Source organism: Dipodomys merriami, unplaced genomic scaffold (genome assembly GCF_024711535.1).
Source record: "Dipodomys merriami isolate MVZ:Mamm:240054 unplaced genomic scaffold, mDipMer1.0.p SCAF_5, whole genome shotgun sequence".
In the NCBI taxonomy this organism is placed as follows: Eukaryota; Metazoa; Chordata; class Mammalia; order Rodentia; family Heteromyidae; genus Dipodomys; species Dipodomys merriami.
The window spans coordinates 63,126,598-63,151,928 of NW_027206068.1; the positions used below are offsets into that span (position 1 = coordinate 63,126,598).

Below are 25,331 nucleotides of genomic sequence, written 5' to 3' on the forward strand. Positions count from 1 at the left end.
ATACTTACCATGCCCCCAGCTCCAAATCCAGCTTGCCCAAGAACTGCAGAGAGCCCCAACTTCCTGGGACAGAACAAATGTAGGTGGCCACAATCCCCCTCCTTCCCAGCTCCCTCTTCATGGCTGAGCAAGGGGACTTGGTTTGGCACTACAGCTACTACGTCATAGCCAGAATCTAACCATGGATGTGCCTTAGTAGAGCATGTATTTTTAATCATTTCACTTAGTTTTCTGGAACAAAATTAAAGTGAAATAAGAATTTTACATTCAGGTGACATCACAGAACATGCACCTTACCATCCTCCCCTACCCCCCATTTTCTGGAAGAACTTCTCAATTTAGCTTTCAACTTGCTCAAATCCAGGGTTGAGCCAACAATCCTTATAGGAAGGGGAGAGTTAGAATCAGGAAGCTTCAATAAATTGGAAAGGTTTGGCTTTTCTTTCTATAACATTTTCATAACAGTATCACAGGGTCAGAAGGTCCTAACCAAGGTCATCTAATTTGTTTCTTGCTCCAGGCAGGATAGCTTAAGTCTTCTGAAAGAAAGGAAGATTCGTGAAATTTGTAAAGCCTTACAGAATTCTACCTATCCGAGAGGCAAGCTGCGAGTATCACTGGCGTGTCTGGGACCCTGGCGAACTTGCCAGAGAAAGATATAGTGCACACGCAAATGAATAACCAAGTAAATCAATTACTATATACACACCCATCTAAGTCAGCTAAAGGAATGAACGAGGCTCCAAGCTATCATGCCAGTCTTTGTCAGAAAATATATTTATTATTGATAGTAAGTGAAGTTGTCAGTATTCACGATAGAGGTTGCATAAGCCAATGCTGTCTTTATATTGATAAAAATGCCTTATTTCATTGTAAATCATAAACATTATTCCAGTAAAACAGGTACATTTTCTTTCCTTTTTGTCTTCTTACTTACATGATCATCATAATAAGTTAAATGAAAAGCTCTTACATAATCAAAGAAGAAAAGAGAAAAAAAAGAACCCACAAGCCACAGCCTAGATAATTCTACTCAGCTGTGCCAACTCTAGCTCTCCTCTCCTCTTACCATGCCACGTAGTTTAGCCTCTCCACCCCTCCCAGCTTGCCTAGAGAGGAGCTCCACCAATGGTGGCATTTGGTGTGGGGAGAAACATTTTATGTCACTGGAAATTGAATAGAAAGTACAAAAAAAGGTGAAGAGGGCTTCCCTCCTCTTTTATTCATCATAAATGGGGTTTGTCATTCTCAGTGATCTGCTGATAACTGATCCCTGATCTAGGTCTTGGCTTCTCAAAATGTTGCTGATCAAAACATGATATGCTTCCGCCCAATTCATTTTCCGGGGCTTCTCTTCTCTCTTAATTGGATTATTTTCTCATTAGGAAAAAAAAATGTTCCGCCTCTGGAATGAACGTTGAGGGAGTTTTGCATGTTCTGAAAGTTGATTTTATCCTCCTTTCTCTATCATGCCCTGAAAGAGAAATCGAAAGCACAAGTTTTACAACCACAAAGAGGATGGGGAAAAAAGCAGGAACTACTTAGGGTGCTTTTCAAATAGCTATCTGGTAGCAAGGCTGGATCGTAAGGGATGGTAGATAGAATTCCCTCCTTCTCTCCCTCCTTCCCTGCCTCCCTCCCTCCCTCCCTTCCTTTCTTCCTTTTTTCCATTCCTTCCTTCCTTTTTTCCATTCCTTCCTTCTTTTCATCCCTTCTTCCCTCCCTCCCTTTCTCCTTTCTTCCTTCCTCCTTTCCTTCTCCCCTCTTTCCCTCACTTTCATTCCCCCCTGCCCCCCTTTCCTTTTCCCTGTCCCTTTCCAGAGGACCTCAAGCTACCTGTAAGATCTGCCATGGGCCATGCAGACCTTGTGCAGACATCTCCCTACCTCTTGGTTGTTTCCACTCAGTATCGGTGTTACCTAGGTAAATGGCTCACCCTGAAGCAGTTACCTCCCCTTCCTACTAGGTCACATCCTGGACCATCTCTGGTCACATCTCCCATCTGACCTTAGGAGGGTGGGTCCCAGGCCCTGAGGTCACATTCAGATCCAGTGTGGCCACATCTTTCCCCTACCTGGTCACACCTCTTCCAGTCCCTGGCCTAGATAAGTCTTGGGTGGGTCTACCCTTTCAGCCATGCCTCTCCAGAACGGTGGGGGCAGAAGTTTGGTAAATAAACTTTTCCTGCCTGAATATTGCATGGTGTTCTCTTCATTGGCTACCTCATGAAACCTACCTACTTAATATATCTTACCATACTCATGCCCCCGTGTAGAAAGAACTTGTAAACTATCACCTGGGGCATGGGGCATACTTCTTCCATTTGTATGGATTTTTAAGGAGGAAAAAAAGTGATCCTTTCTCTCTTAGTTTTGAAATTACCATAAGGGGGAAGGTGCCATCCGATGCCACCTCTAGAGCACAGGTGCAGGCCCTCCCCTTCCTGCCATCCCGGCACCCAGTTCTTACTGGGTCAAATCTTAGGTCAAGATTTGTTTTCCTAAATAATGTAGGCACACTGTAAAAAAAAAACTCAAAAGGAACAAAAACTCTGTCTGGGAATAAGAACAGTCAGAGAGCCAGGGTGTGGGTGGGAAAGGGTGGGGAAAAGTCCCACTATTTCCAGAAAGCAAGGAAGGAGACAGCCCCACTGGAAGACAGGTGTATGATCAGCTGATCTAGAGAAAGAGTACCTGGGCACAGAATAGATGCCACCGAAATGGTGAAAAAAAATGGGTATTTTTTGTCCAAATAGAAAACCTTTACGAAGGTGAACCTGACAGTGGGGCCAATAAAGGAGAGTATGGAGGCTGAGGACCAGGGAGGAGTCAACGGGAAACAAAGGAACAGGAAATAGAGCTGCCAAACACAATACTAGAAGACAAGGAGAAGGTGAGAGCCGAGATACAGGTGGACTCTTGGAGGGGTAGGGGAGGATCACTGAGCCAATGAGGAGCCAGTGACAGGGGTCAGTTTGGAAACAAGAAGGATGACTTGAATTTTGAGTTTGTGTGTTAGGTGATTTGGGATGAGAAATCCCACATGGAAATGTCTAGAACAGACAGAGAAGAGAAGGTCAAGAGTATAGGTCACAGAAGAAGAGGGTGGGTTCTTTCAGAGTGCCCAAGGTTATAAGTTTCTGTAATCCATATCTACAAAGCACTGATATTAAGGCAGGGAAACTAGCTGGAGAGAACCCACATGGAGATGGAAAGAAAAGAGATAATGATTCAGTCCATCAGGATGTAAAGGACAAAAGCTCCATGTGTGCAGGAAAGACCTATAGATGAGCAGGAGGCTCTGCTCAGCCAAGTTCCCTGGTAGAACACACCAGAATGTGAGGCTTTCCTCAAACCCAGCTGTGGTGTTTTGGCAAAATAAAGCATTGAGTGGCTCTCATCCTTGATAACTCCCAAATACTGCTCGGCAGTATCACAGGGCCATCAGCGGTCCAACCAGTCACCCAGATGTAAACTCCAAATATACACCCCTCCCCCCAAGTCCCAACATTCTTTATTAAATGACAATGGAGGCCATAAAAGGTAGGTCTGTACTGACTCATCTAAGGGCAGTTGGTTCTAGAACAAAGCACTCTGTCCCCTTGGGCATGAAGCCACTTGGCCATTTTGTATTACATGTCACCGATTCACTATTTTCTTGAATACACCAAGAGGAACTTTAATTATCCAAGTACCTGCTGATTACCATTTCAAGGCCCTGCCTTTCCCTTCCCTACAACTCAGGTCTCATTATTCGGGCACAACCATTTGACAATGTACCTCTTTCCAAATGTTGCCCTCCCTCCTTCCCCCACAAAAAAATCTGCTGTGTGCTAGTGCAATATAACTAACCATGGGGGTTCTTCTTAACCATTCTTTTCTCTGGATGGGCCATTTATCAGTCACATCATATAAATACTAACAATGTTAGTCTCTTTGAAAAACAAAACACAACAACATAAAAAAGACAGGCTTGGGCCCTGGCTGGGTTGGGGATCAGTGGGCCAGTTTAGCATGAAGATACTTGAGAATACACATGACCAAATATGAAGCATATAACCCCATTTGAACCACATTCACTCCCAAAGCGGATTCGGGAGTGACCAGACTCATCAGGGGCCATGGCAAAGTTGGAGGTCTGGGTCTAAAACTCCGCTGTCTAACTGCAGCACGAGCCACTAATTGTGGCAGAGGTGGTACAAAAGATCACATCATGGCCAGAAATCTCAACAAATGCAATATCACATGGAACAACCTACAGATGAAGGAATGGCTAGAATATTCTGTGGAATTAGTCTATTACAGCTATGCAATATGACGTGATGGAGAGTTCCAGACCTCAGGGCTTTGGGCTGGGGGAGCCTCAGTCCTGCTAGGGTCTGTGTTCCATGAGGTTCTGTAAGTAGATGGCTGTTGGGCTGAATTTCAACACTGCATAAATTTAACACTGCATAAATTAACATAGGAAATTCCCCAAAGGATGAAGAAGCTTTGCAAGTTACATATTAAAAAAAAAAATCACTTCCTTCATTTAAGGAACTGCTAACACTTAATCTTCCATGTGGAGAAAGAAATTCCTTGCTGCTGCTGCTGCTCATTCACAGATTTGGGCCTAGAGCCTCTGGGGACTCAGCAGAAGGAACCCTAGGTTTGAGCAGCCAGGCTGCTATCTCCTCAGTTTTTCTCAACCCAGCCCCTGAGGAACCACCAGCAACTTTCACTGTCAAACAACAGTGCCCCTGGAGACCCAAGATACCGCATCATTTCTACTCACTAAAACAATCAACAATCATCCTCAAATATTTTTGTTACACAGCAATTTCATCAACTAATTTCTGAACTGTAGCTTTCTGAAGGGCCCAGCTATTGTATGTATAGCAGTGTGCCAGCTCCTGTGTTTCAATAGATTTAAGAGGGATTTTTGGCAGCCCTAGACTGCTCAATGATTATTACACAGAGAAGAGGTCTTTTTGTTTGTTTGTTTATTAAGACACCAATCAGAGGGGCAGGCCCAGGAACAACTGTAATCCTAGCTATTCAGGAGGTAGTGATCAGGAGAATCATGGCTTGAAGCCAGCAGGGACAAAACGTGAATGAGACTAACTTCAGGAAATAGAAACAAGATGGTTTTATCCTTTGGTGCTGTTTTTCTTTTTTGTCTTGCTTGTTCGCTTATATGTTCTTGAGAGGGTAAAAGGAGGCTCTGAAATGGAGGGACAAAGGGTAAACTAATACAGCAATGGTATTCACTAGACATTATGTTGAAAATGAACTGTATAACTTGTGGGTAGGGATGGGAGAGAAAAGATTGGGTGAGAGGGAAGGGGTGACATTGTGCAAAAAGAAATGTACTCTTCACCTGACTTATGTAACTATAACCCCTCTGTATATCACCTTTATAATAACAATAGAAAATTTTGTAAAAAAATTAATGAGAATCCTGTCGCACCAAATAAGCCGTGCATGGTGACTCATGCTTGCAATCTCATACTAGGAGCACTAGTAGGAGAATCATAATACAAAATGTAGGGTCTTACCTGAAAAAATAAATAAAACACTGTGGCAAAAAAGGGATGGAGGCCTGATTCAAGTAGAAGCGTGTTTGACTAGAAGTGTAAGGCCCTGAGATCAAACCCAGTACCATCGGGGGGGGGGGGGGGGAGAGGGGGAATGCCACTTGGAATTCTTGTTTAGATTTGTTTACCAGACTTTCTCTAGGACTTCAGATGGAATCAGGCTGTGTATACATACATAGGTAGGTTTACATAGATGTGTGGGGGAGGGAGAGAAGGGCAAGTCCTGATACTCAGTCTCAGTATCTGAGTTTCCACTAAGGAGAGACAGGAAGAGAATGGGGTCAGTGATGATGAAGGACACAAGAAGAAGACTGTGAGTGAGACAGGAAGGAAAAGCCATCTATAAATTCAATTAGGAGAAGCACAAAGCCAGCTATGCGGCATGCACACCGTCCCTCACTACCTGCAAATCTGATTAGCTGACTAATTTTGTTTCCAGTGTCCGTCCTTTTCCCCAGCCAGGGCTGTGCTTCATTTTCATGCTTTAGAGGAAACCTAAGTTAACTTTTTTCCACCTGGATCTCATTTTCCATCTTCCACGACAAATGCTCTGTGTATCATTCAGATTAAGTTACAAGTAATTAACTGTTTATACAACTTGCTGCAATAACAGACAAAAACACTAACATATTGCAGCGCAGTTCTAACTCTTGAAGGATGAGCCTTAGAAAAGAAATACCTATTAGGAAAAATGAAAATCTATTACTATGGTAATAGTTCTTCTATTAGACTCAGATTAAAACCAGAGAAAATATCATAAAGCCAACTATTACTCTCAGAAAGTGGTTTAGCAAAGGATTTCTGTGATGGAAGAGGCTGGGCCAACAGATCTGAAGTTGGGAATTTCATTTGCTTTGATGGGTCTCCAAATCCCAAGGGCTGCCTCACCTGCATGGGAGCCTGAGCCCAGTGGCCCAGTAGCCCAGCGGGGAGAGTCATAAATGTCACTGGGCAATGGTGATAAGGAAGGCTCTGAACACAATAAACATATCTCCTGCAGGTCTTCCAACCAAGCTGGCCTTCTTGATTTATCTTGGTGCTTTCTGAAGGGGGGCGGGGTACACATATCAAGATCTCTCCCACCCCAACCAGGAGCAGGATGTTGGGGAATAGTACAGCCAAGGGTGGGTCTGGTCACAGCCATGACCTAGCTGGGGCCGGACAGTATCACCTCAGATCTGTACTCCTCCCTGCCTCCCACCCATGAATACCAGGAGTGGCTCCTCTCCCAGCACTGCTTACAGATGGGGGGGGGGGCAGAGGACTTCTGGGGCTCCTTTCTCTTTCCATCAGCCCTGGAGGCTAAAGATGCATCACGAGGGAGGTCCTGATGACATCACTGTTGGTGGGTCTCATCTTTCTGAACGAGGAACAACACAGACCTGGCAGGACCTGGGCTGGAGAGCAGGAAGACCTCAATGCGGTCTAGCATGATGGGTTTTAGGAGAAACGGATCCCAGATGGCTATACAGTCTTACAGGAGAGTTGGTGAAAGTTCAGGTGCCCTGCTCCCCTTCCCACCTCCCAAATCAGAATTCTCAGAGGGGTTAAGCTCACCTACACTGACACCCATGGAGAAGAAGGCCCACTGGGCTGGAAATCCAGAGCAGGCTCTGGGGGGGGGGGGCGGGGGTTGGGCTCTGCTGCACCTACAGATTGGACCGCTCCGGTGTTAACTGTGCACAGGAAAAGATGAAGCTGACTTAGGCGACTGCTAAGTCCTTCTAGCTCCAACTGCCTGTTCTACTAAATCATTCACATATGCAGAATTCACCTGAAAATGATCAGAAAGTACAGTTTGCTCAGGCACATTCAAGAATAGTGACTGTTAAGTAAAAGCACCACCATGGTTTTCAGGTCCTCTTCCATATTTAAAATAAAAGGAAATATAGAATTCTAGTCAAACAGAAATCCAACCTATATGAGAGGTAAAATACAAATACATTGTCCTTAAGAAGGCTGTCAGAAAATTAGCCTAGCATATGCACTGATCTTGAGGTCTTCTGTTTGGAGTTAACCACTTACCAGAATGCCACTTACATTTAGGTATGCCAGCCTTGGCTGGGGGAATGGGGGGGTAGAGGGGGAGTTTGTCACATTAAGATCCCATCTCCTTTATCAGAGTCTTAAATCTACTCCCCTCATTACATTATTTTCTGATTTGACAAGTAGGTGAACAGGAGACACATGTCTGAGGTGGAACAGCAGACTTTACTAGCTTGGTTGCTGATCCACTGCTGGCTCATTGATTTAAATCTCTGTGTGGTTTGTGGACTTCGCATTGCCCCAGCATCGGGCCCTACACAGCTCTCTGATCTTCAGGCATCTTCTGGGGTTAGCCCTTGCTTCCCTGAGTGTTCCTTGGTTCTTCACATCCTGGTTTTCTGCCCCCACATCTCTCCCCTCCCAGGGTCCCCTGTAACAACCACCCACACCTCAAAGGACAAGGCATCATGATATAGCAGGGGCCTGGGCATTCTGCATTTTCCAAGGGCGTTTCTTCGTGGCAGTCCTGAGATAGCTGGTTTTCACTTACTGAGTTGGGAGAAACTGTGAAACTGTTTCCATCCTTCCCAGTTCGCCCTGCCGCCTTGACTTCCCGCAGGCTGTCAGGAGTGTGAACGTGCAGAAAGCACAAGTTTCTGTGGGAGGCGGGCAGTAGGCAGACCAGTCCCATGTGCCACCGCTCTGTCTGAGTGAAAGCTTAAGGCTGACAGCCAAATCTAAGAGGCAAAGACCCCAAACCCAGAGGTTTTGAAAGCAAGGGTGCTGCTTGTTCATCCATGAAGGCAGAATCAGTCCTAGAGCTCAGAGCTCAGGGCCCCCATGGGTCACCTGCTTCAAACCCTTAACTCCTCAGAACTTGGGGGTTTGAAGAAAATGGAAGTTCTAGTCACTATACCTGGGCTAGGGAAGTAGTAATGGCATTTCCCAGGGTGCTTCTCTTCACTGAACACAGAATATTCCAAGAATCTAGCTAGCTTCTGTGCTTTCTGCCAATGGCAGGAGGAAACCCGAAATGCCCAAGAGTCCCTACCTTACCCTACAACTGACCAGGAAGGAAGAATCAAGGCAGTGGGGTGTCATGGCGCTCAGGAGCAATGCGGATCAGGAAGCTAGCCCTTTCTATGCCCTCTCTCCCTTTTAAAAAGCAGAACTTGGGCTTACCTGGTCCCCTTCCCATGTAAAAAGGTTTACAGTTAAACTGAGTGGGAAATAGGTTTTTAAAGGTAAGAAGAAATAATTCAATCTTAGGGCATTTAGAAAATTACGACTCTAAACAGATTAAGAGAAAGAAAAAGAACACAGAATTCTGTGTCAGTCCATGTTCTATATTTATCTAATTATTTATTTAGATAGAATCTCACTCTATATCACTATGTAGGCAAGACTGACCTAAAACTTGCAATTCTCTTTAATCGGCCTCCAGAGTGTGCACCCATACCAGGCATCTCCTTCATTTAAAAGGACTATGTCTCAGAGCCTGGGAGGTAGTTTAATAGTAGAGTTCTTTTCTAGCATGTATAGGACCCTTGATTCCCAGCACCAAAAACAAACAAACAAACAAAAAAGGAGGGGGTGGGGGGAAGAGGAGTGCCGTATCTCACATATCCTGGCGTTACTCTTATAATTAATAATGAAAACAGTTAATCTCTTTACCCTTATGAAGAACACATAAGTTAATATACTGACAGCAACAGTCTAGATGTTTCAGGACAACTCATGAGTGGTTATTTAGGAATAGCTGAGATTGATGTGAAGAAGTGAAGAAGAATGGAAAGGAAGAATATGCGGAAATCTTCCTACCAGTAAAATCTATTAGGTCTCCAGAACAATGCCCCAGGGATCCTGTGAAAGCCAATCATACCAGTCAGTTAAGAGTGGAAAGGGTTTGTACTGGAGTTATTCCATGGGGAAATTTTACTTCAGAAATGGGCTGTATGATCTAATGGCTTGTATGTTCACACGCCTGGTCTGTTCTCGGGATCTAACCGGAAGTGTAAGGGAGTAGGTCCATCAAAACTGCCACCCTAGTCAGTGAGGACCACAGCACTGCCAAACAGCAGGGCAGAGTTGGAGTCAGGAGGCTAACTTTCCAGGGAGCAAGAGGTGTAGGCGTCTGAAGAAAAGCAACCATTCATAAGCTAAGAAACTTGGTGGGATCCTGGATTCCTTTGACGGTGGGCTCCGTCATCTCTGCCTCCACTGATGATATTCAGTCTCTGTTATGACTTGACTACACCTTCCATGTTCTTTGCCCTCACTTTGTCATTATTGCCTTCATTTTCTCTCTCAGCAGTGTTTCTGTGTTAGTGGATGATGAATGGTCCTTCTAACACCCACTCAAAACAAAGCCCCATTTAACCTATTTTGAATTTGTTTTTATTTTTATGGCAGGTATATCTTGGTCTAGTTGTTAAATTTACCATTATGATTTCCCTGGGTTTCAATGCTCTCAACTGTAAAATGGTGAAAATAAAACCATTTCTATTTACATCTCAGGCTGTCAGAAAAAACAAGCAAGAGAATGGATATGAAATGACCTTGAAATCTCAAGTGGTGTAGAGACATAGGGTGGCATTGTTTCCTGGTTCTTGTCCATTTCAGTGTTGCCCATCTTAGGAAAAAGGTTTTGTAGGCTCTTACCTTTTAAATATTCCTTGTATTATACAATGCATGGTGCATAAGGGTCATGGAAATAATAGGCACTTCAAGCACATATGTATATAATGACACTAAATTACATGGTAGACGTGGGAGTGAGGGGAGGGAAGGGGTGTCTTGGAGTCACTAGTAATAATTTAATATTTTTGGCTGATGTGCATAGTTTCAACATGAAATGATACAATGGAGGAGAGAAAGGGAAATACAATTTAATTAAATCATAAATAATCACAACATTACCCCAATTCACAGATGAGCAAAATCAAGGCTCAAAGTCTAGAGCTAGTAAACAAACTCAGGTCTGTCAGGTCTACCCTCCTTGTACATATCCCTATGTTCTATCTGATATTGTGCCACACCAATTTTGTTTTATCCTCTCTTTCTCTATGATCTCATGAAGCTGTGTGGATGATTCAACATCACCTGGTAGGCAGGATGGAGCTCATAGTCCTGATGCCCTTGTCCACAGCCAGTGTGTTATAAATCACACTGTGGAAATAGGCACACATGTCAGATTCTAGCCTTGAAACCTGTACTTTGTCGCTGCTATTCTTCTACTGACTACTCAGTCTCACCTTAATAAAGCACTATTATCAAGTTAGAAAAATCCATGAGTCAACTGCCAAGTCCCAAGAGCATCAGGTAGTATTAATATGGAAGGTTGGAACTTGTAAAGAGCATATAAGAAGCTGTTTTTGACAAATAAAATGTACTAACTCTTCACAATAGCCATATTACCTCTAGCAAAGATATTGAAAGCAAACGATCCCTGGCATGTACCAAGAGTTCTACAAGTGCTGCTATAAGGATGGAGCAGACAAAAGCAAGCCAGTAGCTTCTAAAGGCAACCGAGGCTTTTAACCTTGCTATCTGTAGTGTTGCTGGTAGTTTTGAGCTATTCAGACAATAGCAACCCTCCCATCAGTTATTAAGAATGTGTTAGAAATTTACACTAAATAGTATTATTATAACTGCAGCAAACTGGACTGCAGAAAGGCATGCTGTGTAACTCAAACACTAGATTTAGTTGGGTTAGAAGATCAACTCTAGGGAATTTGTCAGCAGAAAGAACCAAGAACAAGTTCTGTCTCTCAGAACCACCTACGTCCAACTGTGAACATGGTTAAATGATAGGCAATTATGTGACCTGTCAGAATTGTTGGTTTGCTTTAGGGTTGTCATTAGCTTTCTGATGTACATAAATTAAAGAAAATACATATCTGGTGCACATCATATTATTCTGATATGAATGAAAGGCTAAGAAAAACCTATAAAAAAAAGGAAAAGCCTTTCCTAAGTTCTATCTCTTGCCAACTGGTAAAACTCTACCAACTGGTAAAAGGAGTGACATGGTGACTGACTAGTGTTTCTTTCGTTGATTTTTGAAGCAGGCTCTCTGTAAACCACTCTGCTGTTTATGGGCCAGAGGCTGCTGGCCACTTCATTTACAGTATTCTTCTGTTGGTTACGAATAGTGACCTAAGAATACAAGGCCATGACTGTGGATTATTAGAAAATAATGAGAAATGTAAAATTTTAATAGAACAGTTATTTCCGCCCCCTGCGAGCGTGTTTAACACCTAATCCAGCCTCTTCCTACAACCAAGTGGTTATAGGAAGTTATGAACTGACCAACTCTATAGAAATTCAAAATGAGAAAGACTTGTTGCATTTCCAAAGCTTTCCACACACATGCAATTCTTACCTGTGCCCCATGGTGCTGGGCTTTCTATCTTACTCTCCTGGTACCCCAGCTAGGCTGTTCACACACCCACCTGTTTGGCATGGTTGACACACAGCATGTATTGGCTGGCCAGAGCAGAGCAGCTGAGGGTCTGCTGGGTGTTTTGGCGGAAACACTGGAGGATTTTCGCCTGCAGATCAGCACAGACTGGATGATACTCATACCGCCTGAAAACCAAAACAGGGGCCACTGAGATATCCATTCATTCAGAATAAAGGCCAAGGTTAAAGAACATATAAAACATGGAATAAGATAGAAATGGTACAGTAGTAGAAAAGGCGCAATACTGTATTTCCCTTCATTTGACACTACTACAAGTGACACTATAATCTTCTCTCCTAAAGCCAAAGTCAAAGCCAAACCCTATGTATGGTGCCAGGTCTCTATACTCATGTTCTCTGAGCCAGAAATCTTGTGGCCCTAACTTTGCTTTCCCTGCCCATATTCAGCAAGTCACAGATCTGGAGATCCAATTTTGTGGTGTGGTCCTTCTTAATACTGTCATTATAAAAATTCCAAGTGATTTACCTCCTGGATTCAGTGACCTACTGTGTCTCTATCCGTCACCCTCTACATGCTTGCCTTTGCCTGCCCCTCTCCCACTGTCTCTTCCTCCCCCGCCTCTCATTTTCCCCCGTTAGTACTGGCTTTGAACTCATAGACTTGTACTTGCTAGAAAGGGGCTCTACCACTTGAGCCACACCCCTAGACCCATGAAGATTTTTCTAATCTGCAGAACTAAATCTCGGCCTCTCTCTACCGCTTCCTAGATAAAACATGAGGCCAATAAACAAGCCAGCTTTAATCAGGTTCCCGCATCCCACCCTACACTCTGCTGCAGCCTGGGCAAACCATATTCCCAGTTTGGTTCATGCAGTTTTCCTCACATCTGTGCTCACATTGCTCACAATTTTTTGTGTGAGGCGTGGGGCCTGAACTCTGTGACACCTCAGCTCTTGAGCTCAAGGCTAGCGCTCTACCTACCACTTGAGCCATATCCCCACTTCTGGCCTATTCTGCTTCTTTTTTTTTTTTTTTTTTTTTGGGTCCGGTCGTGGTGCCTGAACTCTGGGCCTGGGTGCTGTCCCTCAGCTCTTCAGCTCAAGGCTAGCGCTCTACCACTTGAGCCACAGCGCCACTTCCAGCTTTTATCTTTTCCCTTATGTGGTGCTGAGGAATCGAACCCAGGGCCTCAGGCATGCAAGGCAAGCGCTCTACCACTGAGCCACCTTCCCAGCCCCTGGCCTATTCTGCTTTTGTGGTGCCTAAGAATAGAACCCAGGGCCTTATGCATGCAAGGCAAGCACTCTACCACTGAGCCACCTTCCCAGCCCCACATTGCTCATAATTTTGAAAATGTTCTGTGCCCAAACTACTACCCACACCTATGGAACAGGAAAATGCTCATCTTCCATCTCATCTTTCAGTGTTCATCTCATGTGTAAACTCTCCAGCTTTTGCTAGCTACCAGCCCCACCAGCCCCCACCTCCACACCCCTGCCCCCTGCCCTGTCTCTCTCTCACCTCACCAGTGACACAGACTACAGACTAGTCTAATGGGGTGTATGAATCTAAATTTACTAGAATGCAAATGATATATTTTCATTGAGATGCTGGCTGTTAGATATGGATATCTCTTACAGAAGTCACACAGTTAAGTTTGTTGAATGAATACAAATGGGTAGAAGGGAAACATTTGGAAGTATCCTGGATTAAGGCCTTGCAACTGTATTTACACATCTTAGATTTTTAGTTGTTCTCAGTGCCTCCACTGTACCAAATACAAATGTTTCTAAAAGCTGACATACACACTTCAAAGATAACAACAACATAAACCAAATGAATTATATGAACAAAAATAAAATATTCTTTTTAATACGGTAGGGGAATTTGGATTATAAGGGCTAGACACACATAGAGAAAACCCATAAAACAATTGCTTTTCAAATTAGTTTAACAGAAAATGCTTCCAGTCTTCCTTATCAGTTCTGTCTCAGAAATTTAAATTTGTTATTTCCATATAATCTTGAAACTGCATTATTTTAAATTTAATAGGTTCTTAAAAAAACAAACCCTAGAGAACACAGGGGGAATATTTGCTATCAATAAAGAACCCCCTGGGTGACGATTTGTCTCCTCATTACTTTTATCCAACACGCTAAGCTAATATATATCTTACTGGAATAGAAATGCAAACCATGTTACTAGTCCCTGAGGGAATTTACTTCCTTCTACCCTTCAAAGAAAGTAGACACAGGGAAAAAATAATCTCACAAATTTCAAATATCATTGAGTTTCCTTTTCCATTCATTATCTTACTGCTTTGTCAAATATCTAAGAACAGAATTTAAATTTAATCCCGAGAGTTTCAATTTTTTTTCTTTTTTAAGATTGCAAAGTTCAGATGTCTGTGAATTTTTCTGGATCCAGACTTCTCTAATCCCCTACCACGAACACCAGCATTTTAAAAGGAGTCAGCCATGATTCCTTGAGCACAGGCACAGACACTGCTGACTGACTGATAACAGGAGGACTCACATCAGGATAAATATCAAAGAAAATATGAATAAGCATCAGGCCAGTGGAAAGCAGAACTACATTCTATCTCTGTGCTGAAAGGAATCGCTTCTCCAAAAGCAGAGGGAAAGTGGTGAGGAGGGAAGACCAGAAGAACACTGACCAGATAGATACCTATCTCCTCCCAAGTAACACACACACACACACACACACACACACACACACACACACACGGGATCACACACACACACGGGATCACACACACACACACACACACACACACACACACACACACACACACACACACACACACACATGGGATCACACACACACTGAACACCAGAAGGTGGTGACCATGCATATGCTTTTTTTTTCCCCTCCAAAAGACTATTTGCAATGGTATAATTCAGCTAATAACTTGGACTCCTTAGATAGAGATAATATAAGTTGAATATAAGCATTTACCTTTAGCTGAGATATTTGTCATGCACATTAAAAAAATCTATGTGTTATTTATGATTAGGATGTGTCAAAATTTACTTTTATCAACACAAATCAATACTACTACTTTGCTTCCAGGGCTCTTTGTTTCTTGTCTAGCAGTTTTTCTGGATATGTGTGTGCACATAGCCATCATCTCAGCTCGTTTCTATACACATTTCCATTTGTTTTGACGATTAGATGGTAGAGAGGGAGCAAAGAGCAGTGAAAATCAGCATCATTGTCCCCCAGCTCCTGGAGTAGACTTTGCCCATTTTTCTTGGCTTCACGTATAATGGTAAAGCTCTGCCTCTGTATTGATCTGCAAGCCTTGTTATGCTGCCCTAATGCACTGTTTTCACTTTGGGAAAATGCTAAATGAGATTAGTACCTAACTTTAGAAGGCCATAAAGCACAAGCCATGGCACCTTCCATTCAGGAAAAGAATTTCAAAGACATTTCCAATATGCATTATGGTAAAACCCTCTGTATAATCATAGACCTAGCAATTGACTTTTATTGACTGCTTTCATTCCTGCTGATGGAAGAAGCCATTATTAGGTAAAAATAACAAAAGGAAGAATTTCAAGCTGCCTAAGAAGGAAAATTAAATCTCAGTTGCAAAGGAGATTTGAACAAGTTAATTTCATTGTATGTAGGAAGACTCAATAAAGAAATGGAGCATGGCAATGTAAAGAGCAAGATGAAGTGTAGATTTGGAGGACTCTAAGTCATAATAAGGAAAATATAACAATTATCCAAAAACAAGTTCAGCACAGAAGAGCCGGTAAGATACAGTCAAGCTTAAAATACATACACATATCAAAATCAAGAAAAAAAAATCCAGTCTGTGACTACTTGAAATCATTGAGGACTTTTAATGGAATCCAATCCGTGTACACTAATTTTCTTTCTTTAGCCTTTCCTCTTCCTTCATTTATACCTGCATTAGCAGCCTGCCTACAGAGTAACTCTCCCCCCGCCCTCCACTGCAGTGCTTATGGTTAGGGGTTAATGACAGTACACAAAAAGCAGGCCTGGAGCCCCAAAGATAGGGTCCAAGATCAAAATCAAAAGGAAGCGCTCTTTGTAGCTATTCTGTAGCCAAGTAAAACATTCTTATTTTGCTAATGTTTAATGCAACTATTCACTTCAAAGGCATCTAAGATATTATTCCTAAAGATTTTTCTCAGAACTACTCTGCAAACTTTGGAAAAAGAAAAGAATCAAGATAGACAGAAGTTGTGACTCTAATTCTCCAGTGCTTTAAAACACCCGATAATGGACAGAAATTATTGTTATCGCTTCTGATTACTTCTTTCTCGAAGTCTGGATTAACTGGTCAAAAGAACATGGAAACATTTTTTTTTTTTTTGTAGAATGGAAGCTGATTTGAGCAGTCTTTAGAAGAACTCTCCTTTTCAGACTCTTGACTGTAGTGGCTTGGTTATCTGTTTTATAGCTAGCTGTTGGGTTCCCTGCTGCCGCTCTGACTTTCATGTTTTACAATCATCTTTGACGTGTGTCTGGAGCTTTCAACTTTGACGCAACTACTTAGCATCTTTTTAGTTTTGCTAATATAAAGAACATGAATAATAAGGTAACTTCAGAGAAGGAAAATCAGGGAGCTAGATCTTTCTCAGAAGATCTCCATTCAGAAGGCAAAAGAAGTCAGGTAATGACAACCAGCAGCCATATCCCTAAAGCTCTCAGAGTGCAAACCATTTATTATCAATGCAAGTAACGCAGCAAAAGATTGCTCCCTGTATCTGGACCAGTCAGTACTCCATGAGAATTCTACAGATTTGATGATGAAAGGAGAAAGAGAAGGAGCAAGGGAGAAAGAATCAATGAGAATGCCGAAAATTAAAGGAAAATTCTGCAAAAAACAAAAAAAAAGGTCCAATAACGAATCCTGCATGAAGTCAGGTGGTCTTATAAAACCCTATCTAACAAAGTAAAAACAGGATCAACTCTTCAATTCTTAAATTTCATAAGCATTTATTTTATTTTGTACTAAATTGTACATCCGCTGTTAAATCTAGCAGCTGGCATTTCTGTCTTTTCTTTCAAAACCCCAAAGGAAAGCTATTAAACACACTGCCAATATTTAAAATGTTTTAATAGTTCACCCATTTCTTATCATTTATAAGGTGATTACAGAACTCAAAGGAAGAAAATACCTAAAGTATATGAATTGTCTTCTAATAATATTTTTTCCATTTTTATTTTACCTGAGAGTATAGTATGGTAATGTTAGCAAGATAAAATGTAAACAAGATCTGCAAAACAACTTAATTTCAAGGTTTCCTGACATTCTTAACAACTGCTATTTCATTAATGATGTTTCTAGCTTAGCTGTAATCAACTTTCCATAATCATACTTCAGAGGCCAAATATCTCCAAAAGGTGCCTGCTTTCTTTTTTGCATTTGTATACCACACACATTTCATGATGTAATTCCTTCACAAATAAAATTAAGATGCAGGTTTTCCTCAGACAACTATTACTAATGCAATGGATGCTAATTGCTGTGTTTTGTACCATCACTACACAATGAGAGGCAAGAGCCCCCCATTAGCACTGGAAAAGGGAACACCAGCCCCAACTACAGCTTGGCTCAGCACTTAGTTCAATGAACCAGACAAGCTAACAACAGACTACCACCCATAACAAGTGTGCGCTAGACCATTCAAACAGCAGATTGGCCATGGGACTGCAGGATAAACAGCTCTGGCTAGAAGTGCTACAGAATATAGCCTGCCCTCTGTGTGTATGGACTAAGCAATCTTAAGAAAGAAAGGAAACAAGTAGTACGTCTACTATTTATATACCATGTACATTGTATTCAGTATTATAAGCAATCTGGGATGAGTTAAAGTATATGAAAGGATATGAATACATTATATGCAAATATCAAAACATTTTAGTAAAGGATGTGAAGATTTAGGGGTGTGATGTCTTTGCAGGGTCCTGGAACCAAGCCTTTGGGGGGGATACAGAGGGATGAGGTAACTTTCTACCCCTACCATATTGTACTGTACAGTCTCAGTGAGAAGACTTTTCTTAGAGATATAAGCTATCCTTGTTAATAGATAATAAACAATATCAGGCAATAAGTCTGTAATAAAAGCAAGCACTAATGAGTTAACAACAGTGTCAAGAAACAGCAGCGGCTGTTTGCATAGAGTACACCAGGTGGGAAAAAGCACATAGTAGGAACTGCAAAATCAGTCTAGAGGAGTGGCGTGGTTATAAGTACTGGAATATTTGGAGCAGTAGTCTCCATGGCTTTTCACAAATCAGCAACAGTGAAATGAGGATGTTAGAGCCCCAAGTTGCATTTGCCAGAATTCACCAATGAGTGAGTGAAACCCAATCTTTATACACTGAATTGTTCCCATTTGAGTATCTCAATAATCAAGATTAAGACTAGCATTTTTGTTGTTGTTAAGAAAAGCAAGACATTTCCACTCACCTAACTTTGTAAAGTAACTGGTTGGACAACTTAAGAAAATAATAATCATAGGCATACACCATGTACCACTTTAGGTTTCATTTCTTTAGATACATGAGGCTATATAATACATTGGACCCTTTGTTAGCACAAATTCAAAGTTATTTTAATCTCTAGGATATGTGAGTTATTTCCATTCCCTCATGCTGCTACTCTGGGATGATCATAAAGTTGGTTCAAAATATGAGAGTTGGCTGGTTGGTTCATTCACTTTACCAAATATGACTAAGCCTTGGATAATGATTAAGCATTTATGTCATCTGCAGGGACAGGTGTGGAACAGATGTGATCCTTGCCGGCAGCAGCTTGTGGTCTGGGGAGGGGTGGGGCAGAGGTGTACATAAGCCTTACCTTGAGATCAAGAGGACAGTAAACAGGAGGAGGGAACAGAGATTTGGTTTGGGATGTCAACAAAATTGTATTCCAGATAAGAAACTCACCACCAGTGAAAAGGGAGTGAAGATTGGGCTTAAGAGTCCCTTTAACTTTCTAGCCATCAGGAAGATATGTCCAGTGGACCTAGACTATAGAGATTCTGAGACTTGAGCTATGAATATATTCATAACCTTGCAAATATATACATTCTGAATGCCTTCGCTTTCCCTCAGAGAAATGTTCGGTGCTTGTGCTCATGACATCTAACACAGGCTTGGCTTGGAGAGGTGGGAGGGGCTGAATGTGGTAGGAGCTTAAGTTTTCAGTCACCTCAAGAATCCACATGAAAATGATTAGAGGTCTTAGTCCAGCTTGTACATCCACCAAAGTAATCATGATGAGACATTCCAGTTATTGAGCTTTAGGAGGAGGGCTCTGGCAGTAATTGCCAGTTGATGCCAATGGTCCCTCATAGGATGTCTTTTATAACCACTCTATTGCACTACACTGGTGTTGCCAAGAAGGAGAAAACTAGACAATTTGGCTCTGGATTATTGTCTGGATGTAGAGGCAGAGTTAGGAGGAGCTCAAAAAAGGTAGAATGATTTGCCAATAAATCCTGGAGGAGATGTCAAGGGGGTGGGGAGAAAGGGGGGGATGGAGGGGGGGACTGGCTGAGCAGGATCAATAATTCATTGAGAAGGACCAAGGGAAGAAGAAGCTGCAAGCTGTTCTAGACCAGGAGACTCATGAAAACTAGGATGCTTGTTTTCAAAGCTAGTCTGAATTTCAATTTCTTGGAGGCATTACTCCCTCTATCATTCATTCTTCCTAAAGAAAGTCCTCAAGTCTAGAAGAGGAAGAAGCAGAAATAGGGTATCATCAGTATGGCCAGGTCAGGGCATTCATCCTGGCAATCTACCACTCTATCTAACAATGGATCCTTGCAATGAACCTAATGTCTTCTGAGAAAATCACTGAATCCCAGCCACCACTCCTCCACCACAGCCAAGAATCTTCCCATATTTGGAGAAGAATTTACTTCCTATGCTTTCAGGTATCATCTTTACTGGCAGAATCTGTTATAATAACAGATCTGCAGACCCTTCCTGTTGAGCAGCACAGAGGCTACTTCCTGTGTGTCACTCAGTTCAATACGGGCATTTAAACAACTTCTTTTAGGTGCTTAGAAGTTTTAGGTGCTTAGTAGAAGTTTGCAAAAAGAATAACCCTTTGAGATACTTTTGTAATGCTGCTTCTCAGTCGAAGAGAGACTTGGGGATGGGGGAGGTTGGTGAATTCCATTTGGGTCACCCAGTATCTCAACGGCTTTCCTGCTATGACCACATTAAATTTAATATGAAGATAAGTTATTAACAACTTCATGTAAAAAGATTAAAAATGTCACGTATCTCAATGAGGACTGTGACACACTTCAAAATACTACATTAAGATCAAAATTTAAGTCTGTAGACAGTGTGTTTCTTTACTTTAGGTGGTACTTTCTTCTGCATTTTAGGAGCAAGATCCAAATCCCAGAGAACTATATTGGAAGGGCACATGTATGGCTCCCTTAGCTGAAAGAATTGTAACGCATGTGTTTTAGTGACAAGGAAGGAAAGGAATTATCCATATAGATTTGCCCTTTATGTGTCAGAGTATTCAAAAAGTTAGGAGCAGAGGAAGCAGACGTTGAAATGACGGGCAGAATTAGACCTTCTGTCTGCCTCCCATCTCTTCTGAGTGCCCAAAAGGGAGAACATTTGGGTGCTGCGATCCAAAGGACATCCCCCATAGATACGGGGCTGCCAGGCAGAGAGAATGCCACACGAGCATCACAGACATATACAACACAGGGGGAGGATACTGCATTCATCTCCCTGCCAGAAGCTTAACATTTATGGAAGGAGAAAGATACACATTAGCCAAGTGGTACAACTGTTCGTAGAGCGTGGCAGTGATCACAAGTCGTTAGGAGTAGTCAGTGGAGTTCCTGGAAGAGAAGAGATGGAATTTACAAAAATCCCCAAATGAAAGATAGGGCTGTAAGGTGCCAGGGGGGCATTTTCCAGGGCCAGTGCAAGCCGACATCCAGGCTCCGGCAAGTTCTACAAGGTCAGGGCTCCTGGGTGGCACTGAGACGCTTAGGGCTGGGGAATGGGAAATATGAAACGAAGACCCAGTTCCAGACTACAGGTGATAGCAAGTCATAGAAGTTATAAAGGTGGTGTATTAGAAAAGTTCATAGCATGAATGAATCAGATATATGGAAGTGAAATCCCCTGGCAAGGTGGCCAGAGGTTCAGCACCTACCCATAAAGATAAAAACAGGTCAATAAGAGGACTAGCCAGGAAGAATAGAGGTACTGGCAAGCAAGAATGCAAAGAGTGGTAATTGACAGGACATGGAAACAGAGAAAAGGAAGGGCTGAAGGAGCACACAGTGGCTCAGGCTGTGAGATTTGAAGAATTAGGGCACCTGAGTAGTGTCAAGAAGCCAAAGTGATCCTCTCCTCGGCCTGCCCCCAAGAATCTAGTGTGTAGTGGGAGCTCAGCCTGAGGGCAGAGCTGTACCTCCCTGTCCCTCATGAAATCTCTGGCAAGATGTGAGGGGAGTGTGGAGACTGAGGGCAGGAAGGACAGTTGAGCCCTGAGGAACAGCTTGCATGGGACTGACAAGGAAGGGAGATGGTACCCCCAGAGATTGAAGCATGGAGGAAAGCAGCAGTGTAATGCAGCATCACAAGGCTGGTAAGACCAAAGGCAAAAGGAATGAGACTGATAACAGGCCACAGAATGTGGCCCCTAGAATCTGGAGAAAGAAACTTCTACATAGCGCCAGAAGCCAGAAGCCAGATAGCAGGGAAGCAATCAAGGAGAAAGCAGACAGCAAAGCAAGGAGGCAGTAGATCAGGTCAGTTCAATATCCTCCACTTAGACTAGGAATGTGGGAGATGGGGAGGAACACCAGCTGGCTTAATGAATGGCCTTAATGCAGTTCATCTGGCAATGGCAAAATATAACAGGGAAAGGATTAAATCTGGCTAGAGATGACTGGGCAGAGTCTTTAGATAAGATGGAATTAACAGTCTAGTCTGAAGGAACAGGAAAGGGCTTGGGCAGTGAAAGATGGGGTAGACAGACATTCCAGACAGATAAGTGAAGGCAAGAAAAGCTGGAGCCAGAGGCAGTGATATCACTAATAAATGTCTTTTTTTTTTTTTTTTTTAAGACATGGGAATTTTACAGATTAAAAAGCCAGAACACTTCCGGTAAGGATATACTGAAGAAATTCCCAAAAAGGCCTATGAGGAGTTGGGGCAGCCAGAGCAGAGCATGCGTAAAAGGGTGAGCTTCAATGACCAAGTAGCACAGGGAGGAGGGTGTGGCCCGTGCAGTGGGGTTGAGGAGTAACGCAGAGCTCTTGGCTCACACAGAAAGTCCATGGTGCAGGATATTTTTAAATGAGGCTGTGAAGATAGGGAGGAGTGGAAGGAAATGGTTTATTGGGTGGGAAATCTTAAAGGTTAGATGAGTCACATGACAGTGACAGGAATCTTGGAGGGAGCTGGCTTAGGAGAAAAGAGCTAGAGGCAAGAGCAGGATTGAGGAGCGGAAACTAGAAGAGCCCAGCTGCCCAGCAAAGGGTGACATCTGAGTGGAACAGGGGACTCCATCACACAGATGCCAGCAACAGCAGCACCGGCCAAACTCCCTCCTGTGTCTCCCAACTTGTACATTCCTCTACTACACATGCTTTTGTCCCTCTTCTTTTTTGGTGCCTGACTTGGGGCTTAAACTCGGGGCTTGAGCACTATCCCTAAGGATTTTTGCTCAAGGTAATACTCTACCACTTGCCAAGTCTCAATTTTCTGGTTTGAGTCCCCTTCAAGAGCTCCCAACAGATAGGTTCTAAAAATAATGGTTGGTTAAAGGTAATGGAAATAGGAGAAACCTTGGGATAAAATATCTTCAAAAGTAAGAGTTTATGGATGTCAGTCAAGGATGCTTATTTATTCTGCATAAGCTCATGATTTATACAAGTTAATTTAAAAACATATAGCACCTACATGCTGACATATGCATAAAATACATCCGAAAAAATATATAACTGGAAATAGCAGCTGCTTCCAAGGAGGAGAATTTGATAGGTGGTCAAAGAATTAAGATTTACTTTTCCATATATTTAAATTTTCTATCGCATTACCCATTGCTTATCAGGAAATAACTATCAAAAACACAGTGGCATAGTGTTTATACATACTTTGTATGATCACAGCCCCCATCCACCACCAGATGCCTTGACATCACAATTCCTAATGGTAAGATCACTTTTATGGGGTTGGTGACATTAATTGAAAAACTGGTTGAAGATTTAACTCCCTGACACCAGATATGAAACCCAACATAGCAAGTGTTACATGAAAGCAAAATGCAAATTGGGAAATAAGTCCTAATGCCTCCATACACATCACCCTTCAATATATGTTTGGTACAAGTTTTTCTGATTTCAACATCTCAGTGACATTGTAAGAAAAGAGAGAGACTGCCAAAGCAGGTAAATTCTGAGTTAAGGTCCTGGTAGTAAAAGAGTAATTTGAAATTTTGAAAAACCGAGAAATGTTTGCCATCCATGGAATTTATTCCAAATTACTCTTTCTCTATTAATTTATCTATTTAGCCAGTACTGGGGCTTGAACTCAGGACCTGGGTGCTATCCCTTAGTGTTTTCACTCAAGGCTAGCACTCTACCATTTGAGCCACACCTGCACTCCTAGCTTTTTTGGTAGTTAGATATAAGAGCCATATGGCTTTTCTTCCCCGGCTAGCTTCAAAACCATGATCCTCAGTTCTCAGCCTCCTGAGGAGGTAGGTTGAGGCAGGAGCCACACTGGTGTCTGCTCTGCCTTTTTAAATCCATTCTGTACCCTCCCTCTCTGTAAGCACCTTCTCTTAGTTGTAATTCCCAAAGTGTGAATATTTGCTCTTAGTTCCTGGTACAGTTTTTCTACTTTCTTTAGGGGTTTTCCCACTACTTTTTTGTGTGTGATGAAGTAGATTTCTAGTCTCTCTTCACTAAGCAGCTCTCTGTATTTAGGTTGCACGATAAAGTACATAGATAGTAATTTGAAGCCAGAGCTAGATTTGATGATCTACCTGTATTCCTTCCATGTAAGATTTCTTTTTTTTTTTGTTATCTTTTCTTTTTTTGGTACTGGGGATCGAACCCAGGACGTTGCACTTGCTAGGCAAGCGCTTTGCCACTGAGCTACATCCCAGCCCCCATGTAAGATTTCTAAACATCACCTAGATCTGTTCAATTTATTATTTTCATTTTCTTAACCAAACAAAAGCTCTTGAATCTATTTTAACGCAATGTGAGATTTGAACCTAGGGCCTCATGCATATAACATGAACATCCTACCATGAAATACTTTCAGACCTCCTTAGGAATTTTTTCAGCAGCAATTCTATAGCTCACCATTTTGCATTAAATCCTGGCTCTTTTGCTGTTATTTCATACTATGTATTTAAGAACTCATTGAAACCATCAGTTCTTCCTTTGAAATGCTTTATATTTTCAGGTCTTCCTTGGTTTCTCCTGTCCTCTCCCTAGACAAAGATGTCACTTCTTGCATATCCCCAATACCAGTGCCCTGCAAATAGTCTCTCTGCCCTCAGGCACCTGCTTTGCTGCTCATCAACAAGAATCCTAGCTTGCCTGGGAGTCAACTAGCCTTCTCCATTCTCTACCTCCCAAAGCTAATTTTACCTTCAAAATATTTCTCACATCCCTTGCCTTCTCATAAGCTATTCCTAGTGGTGATGGGAGGGAAAAAAACACAAAACACTGAAACTTGTGCTGAACCCCTGTGTACCTATTCTGACCCCAAAGTAAAGCACAGATGGTGACATTTACAAGATTGTTTTTGAACACAATCTAATATGAACCAGGATAATGGCAAAAGAGCACAACTACCACATTCCTAGTGTCTATTTCCCAAGCCATGTTATAAAATTATAAAATCATTTTTGAGATTGATTTTACTTTTCACTTGTGGAGAAGGGCACCATCTACAGCGGGGATAAGTTTCCATAGGAACTAAATTCATTTCAAAAGGTTGGACATAGAGGCTTAAAAAAAAGTGTTCAAATAACATAACAATATTAAGGCCTCACATCCTCAAAACTAAGAGCATTATAAAATATTAACCTTTCACTCTCCCAATGCCCTGGAAATAGGAAGGCAGGCTCTTTGGATTTGAGGAATAAGTGTTGAGAGAAACTGGGTAGAGAATAAAAACAAACTTAGGAGATGAAATGCTAATTAACAATGTTTCATTTCTATGATTAATCACAATTAATCATATACAGTAACACCATTGGCTACTTCTTGGCAGTACACTATGAATTCAAGTAGTTACTTGATACTCTCTAAGTCAAATATAAAAATTAGA

At 42.1% G+C, this 25,331-nt stretch overlaps 1 protein-coding gene across 2 annotated transcripts in view; it reads right to left on the reverse strand.

Moving 5' to 3' along the window:
- Nucleotides 1-761: 761 nt before the first annotated feature.
- Nucleotides 762-25,331, reverse strand: part of Chchd3 (coiled-coil-helix-coiled-coil-helix domain containing 3) — a 266,634-nt gene continuing 242,064 nt past the window's right edge. For both annotated transcript variants that reach the window (XM_069996789.1, XM_069996790.1), the window contains 2 exons: nt 12,016-12,151; nt 762-1,474 (listed from right to left, as the gene is read on the reverse strand). In XM_069996789.1, the coding sequence (XP_069852890.1) occupies nt 1,451-1,474; nt 12,016-12,151 (160 nt within the window). In that variant the 3' untranslated portion in view covers nt 762-1,450. The remainder of the gene's footprint in view (nt 1,475-12,015; nt 12,152-25,331) is intronic.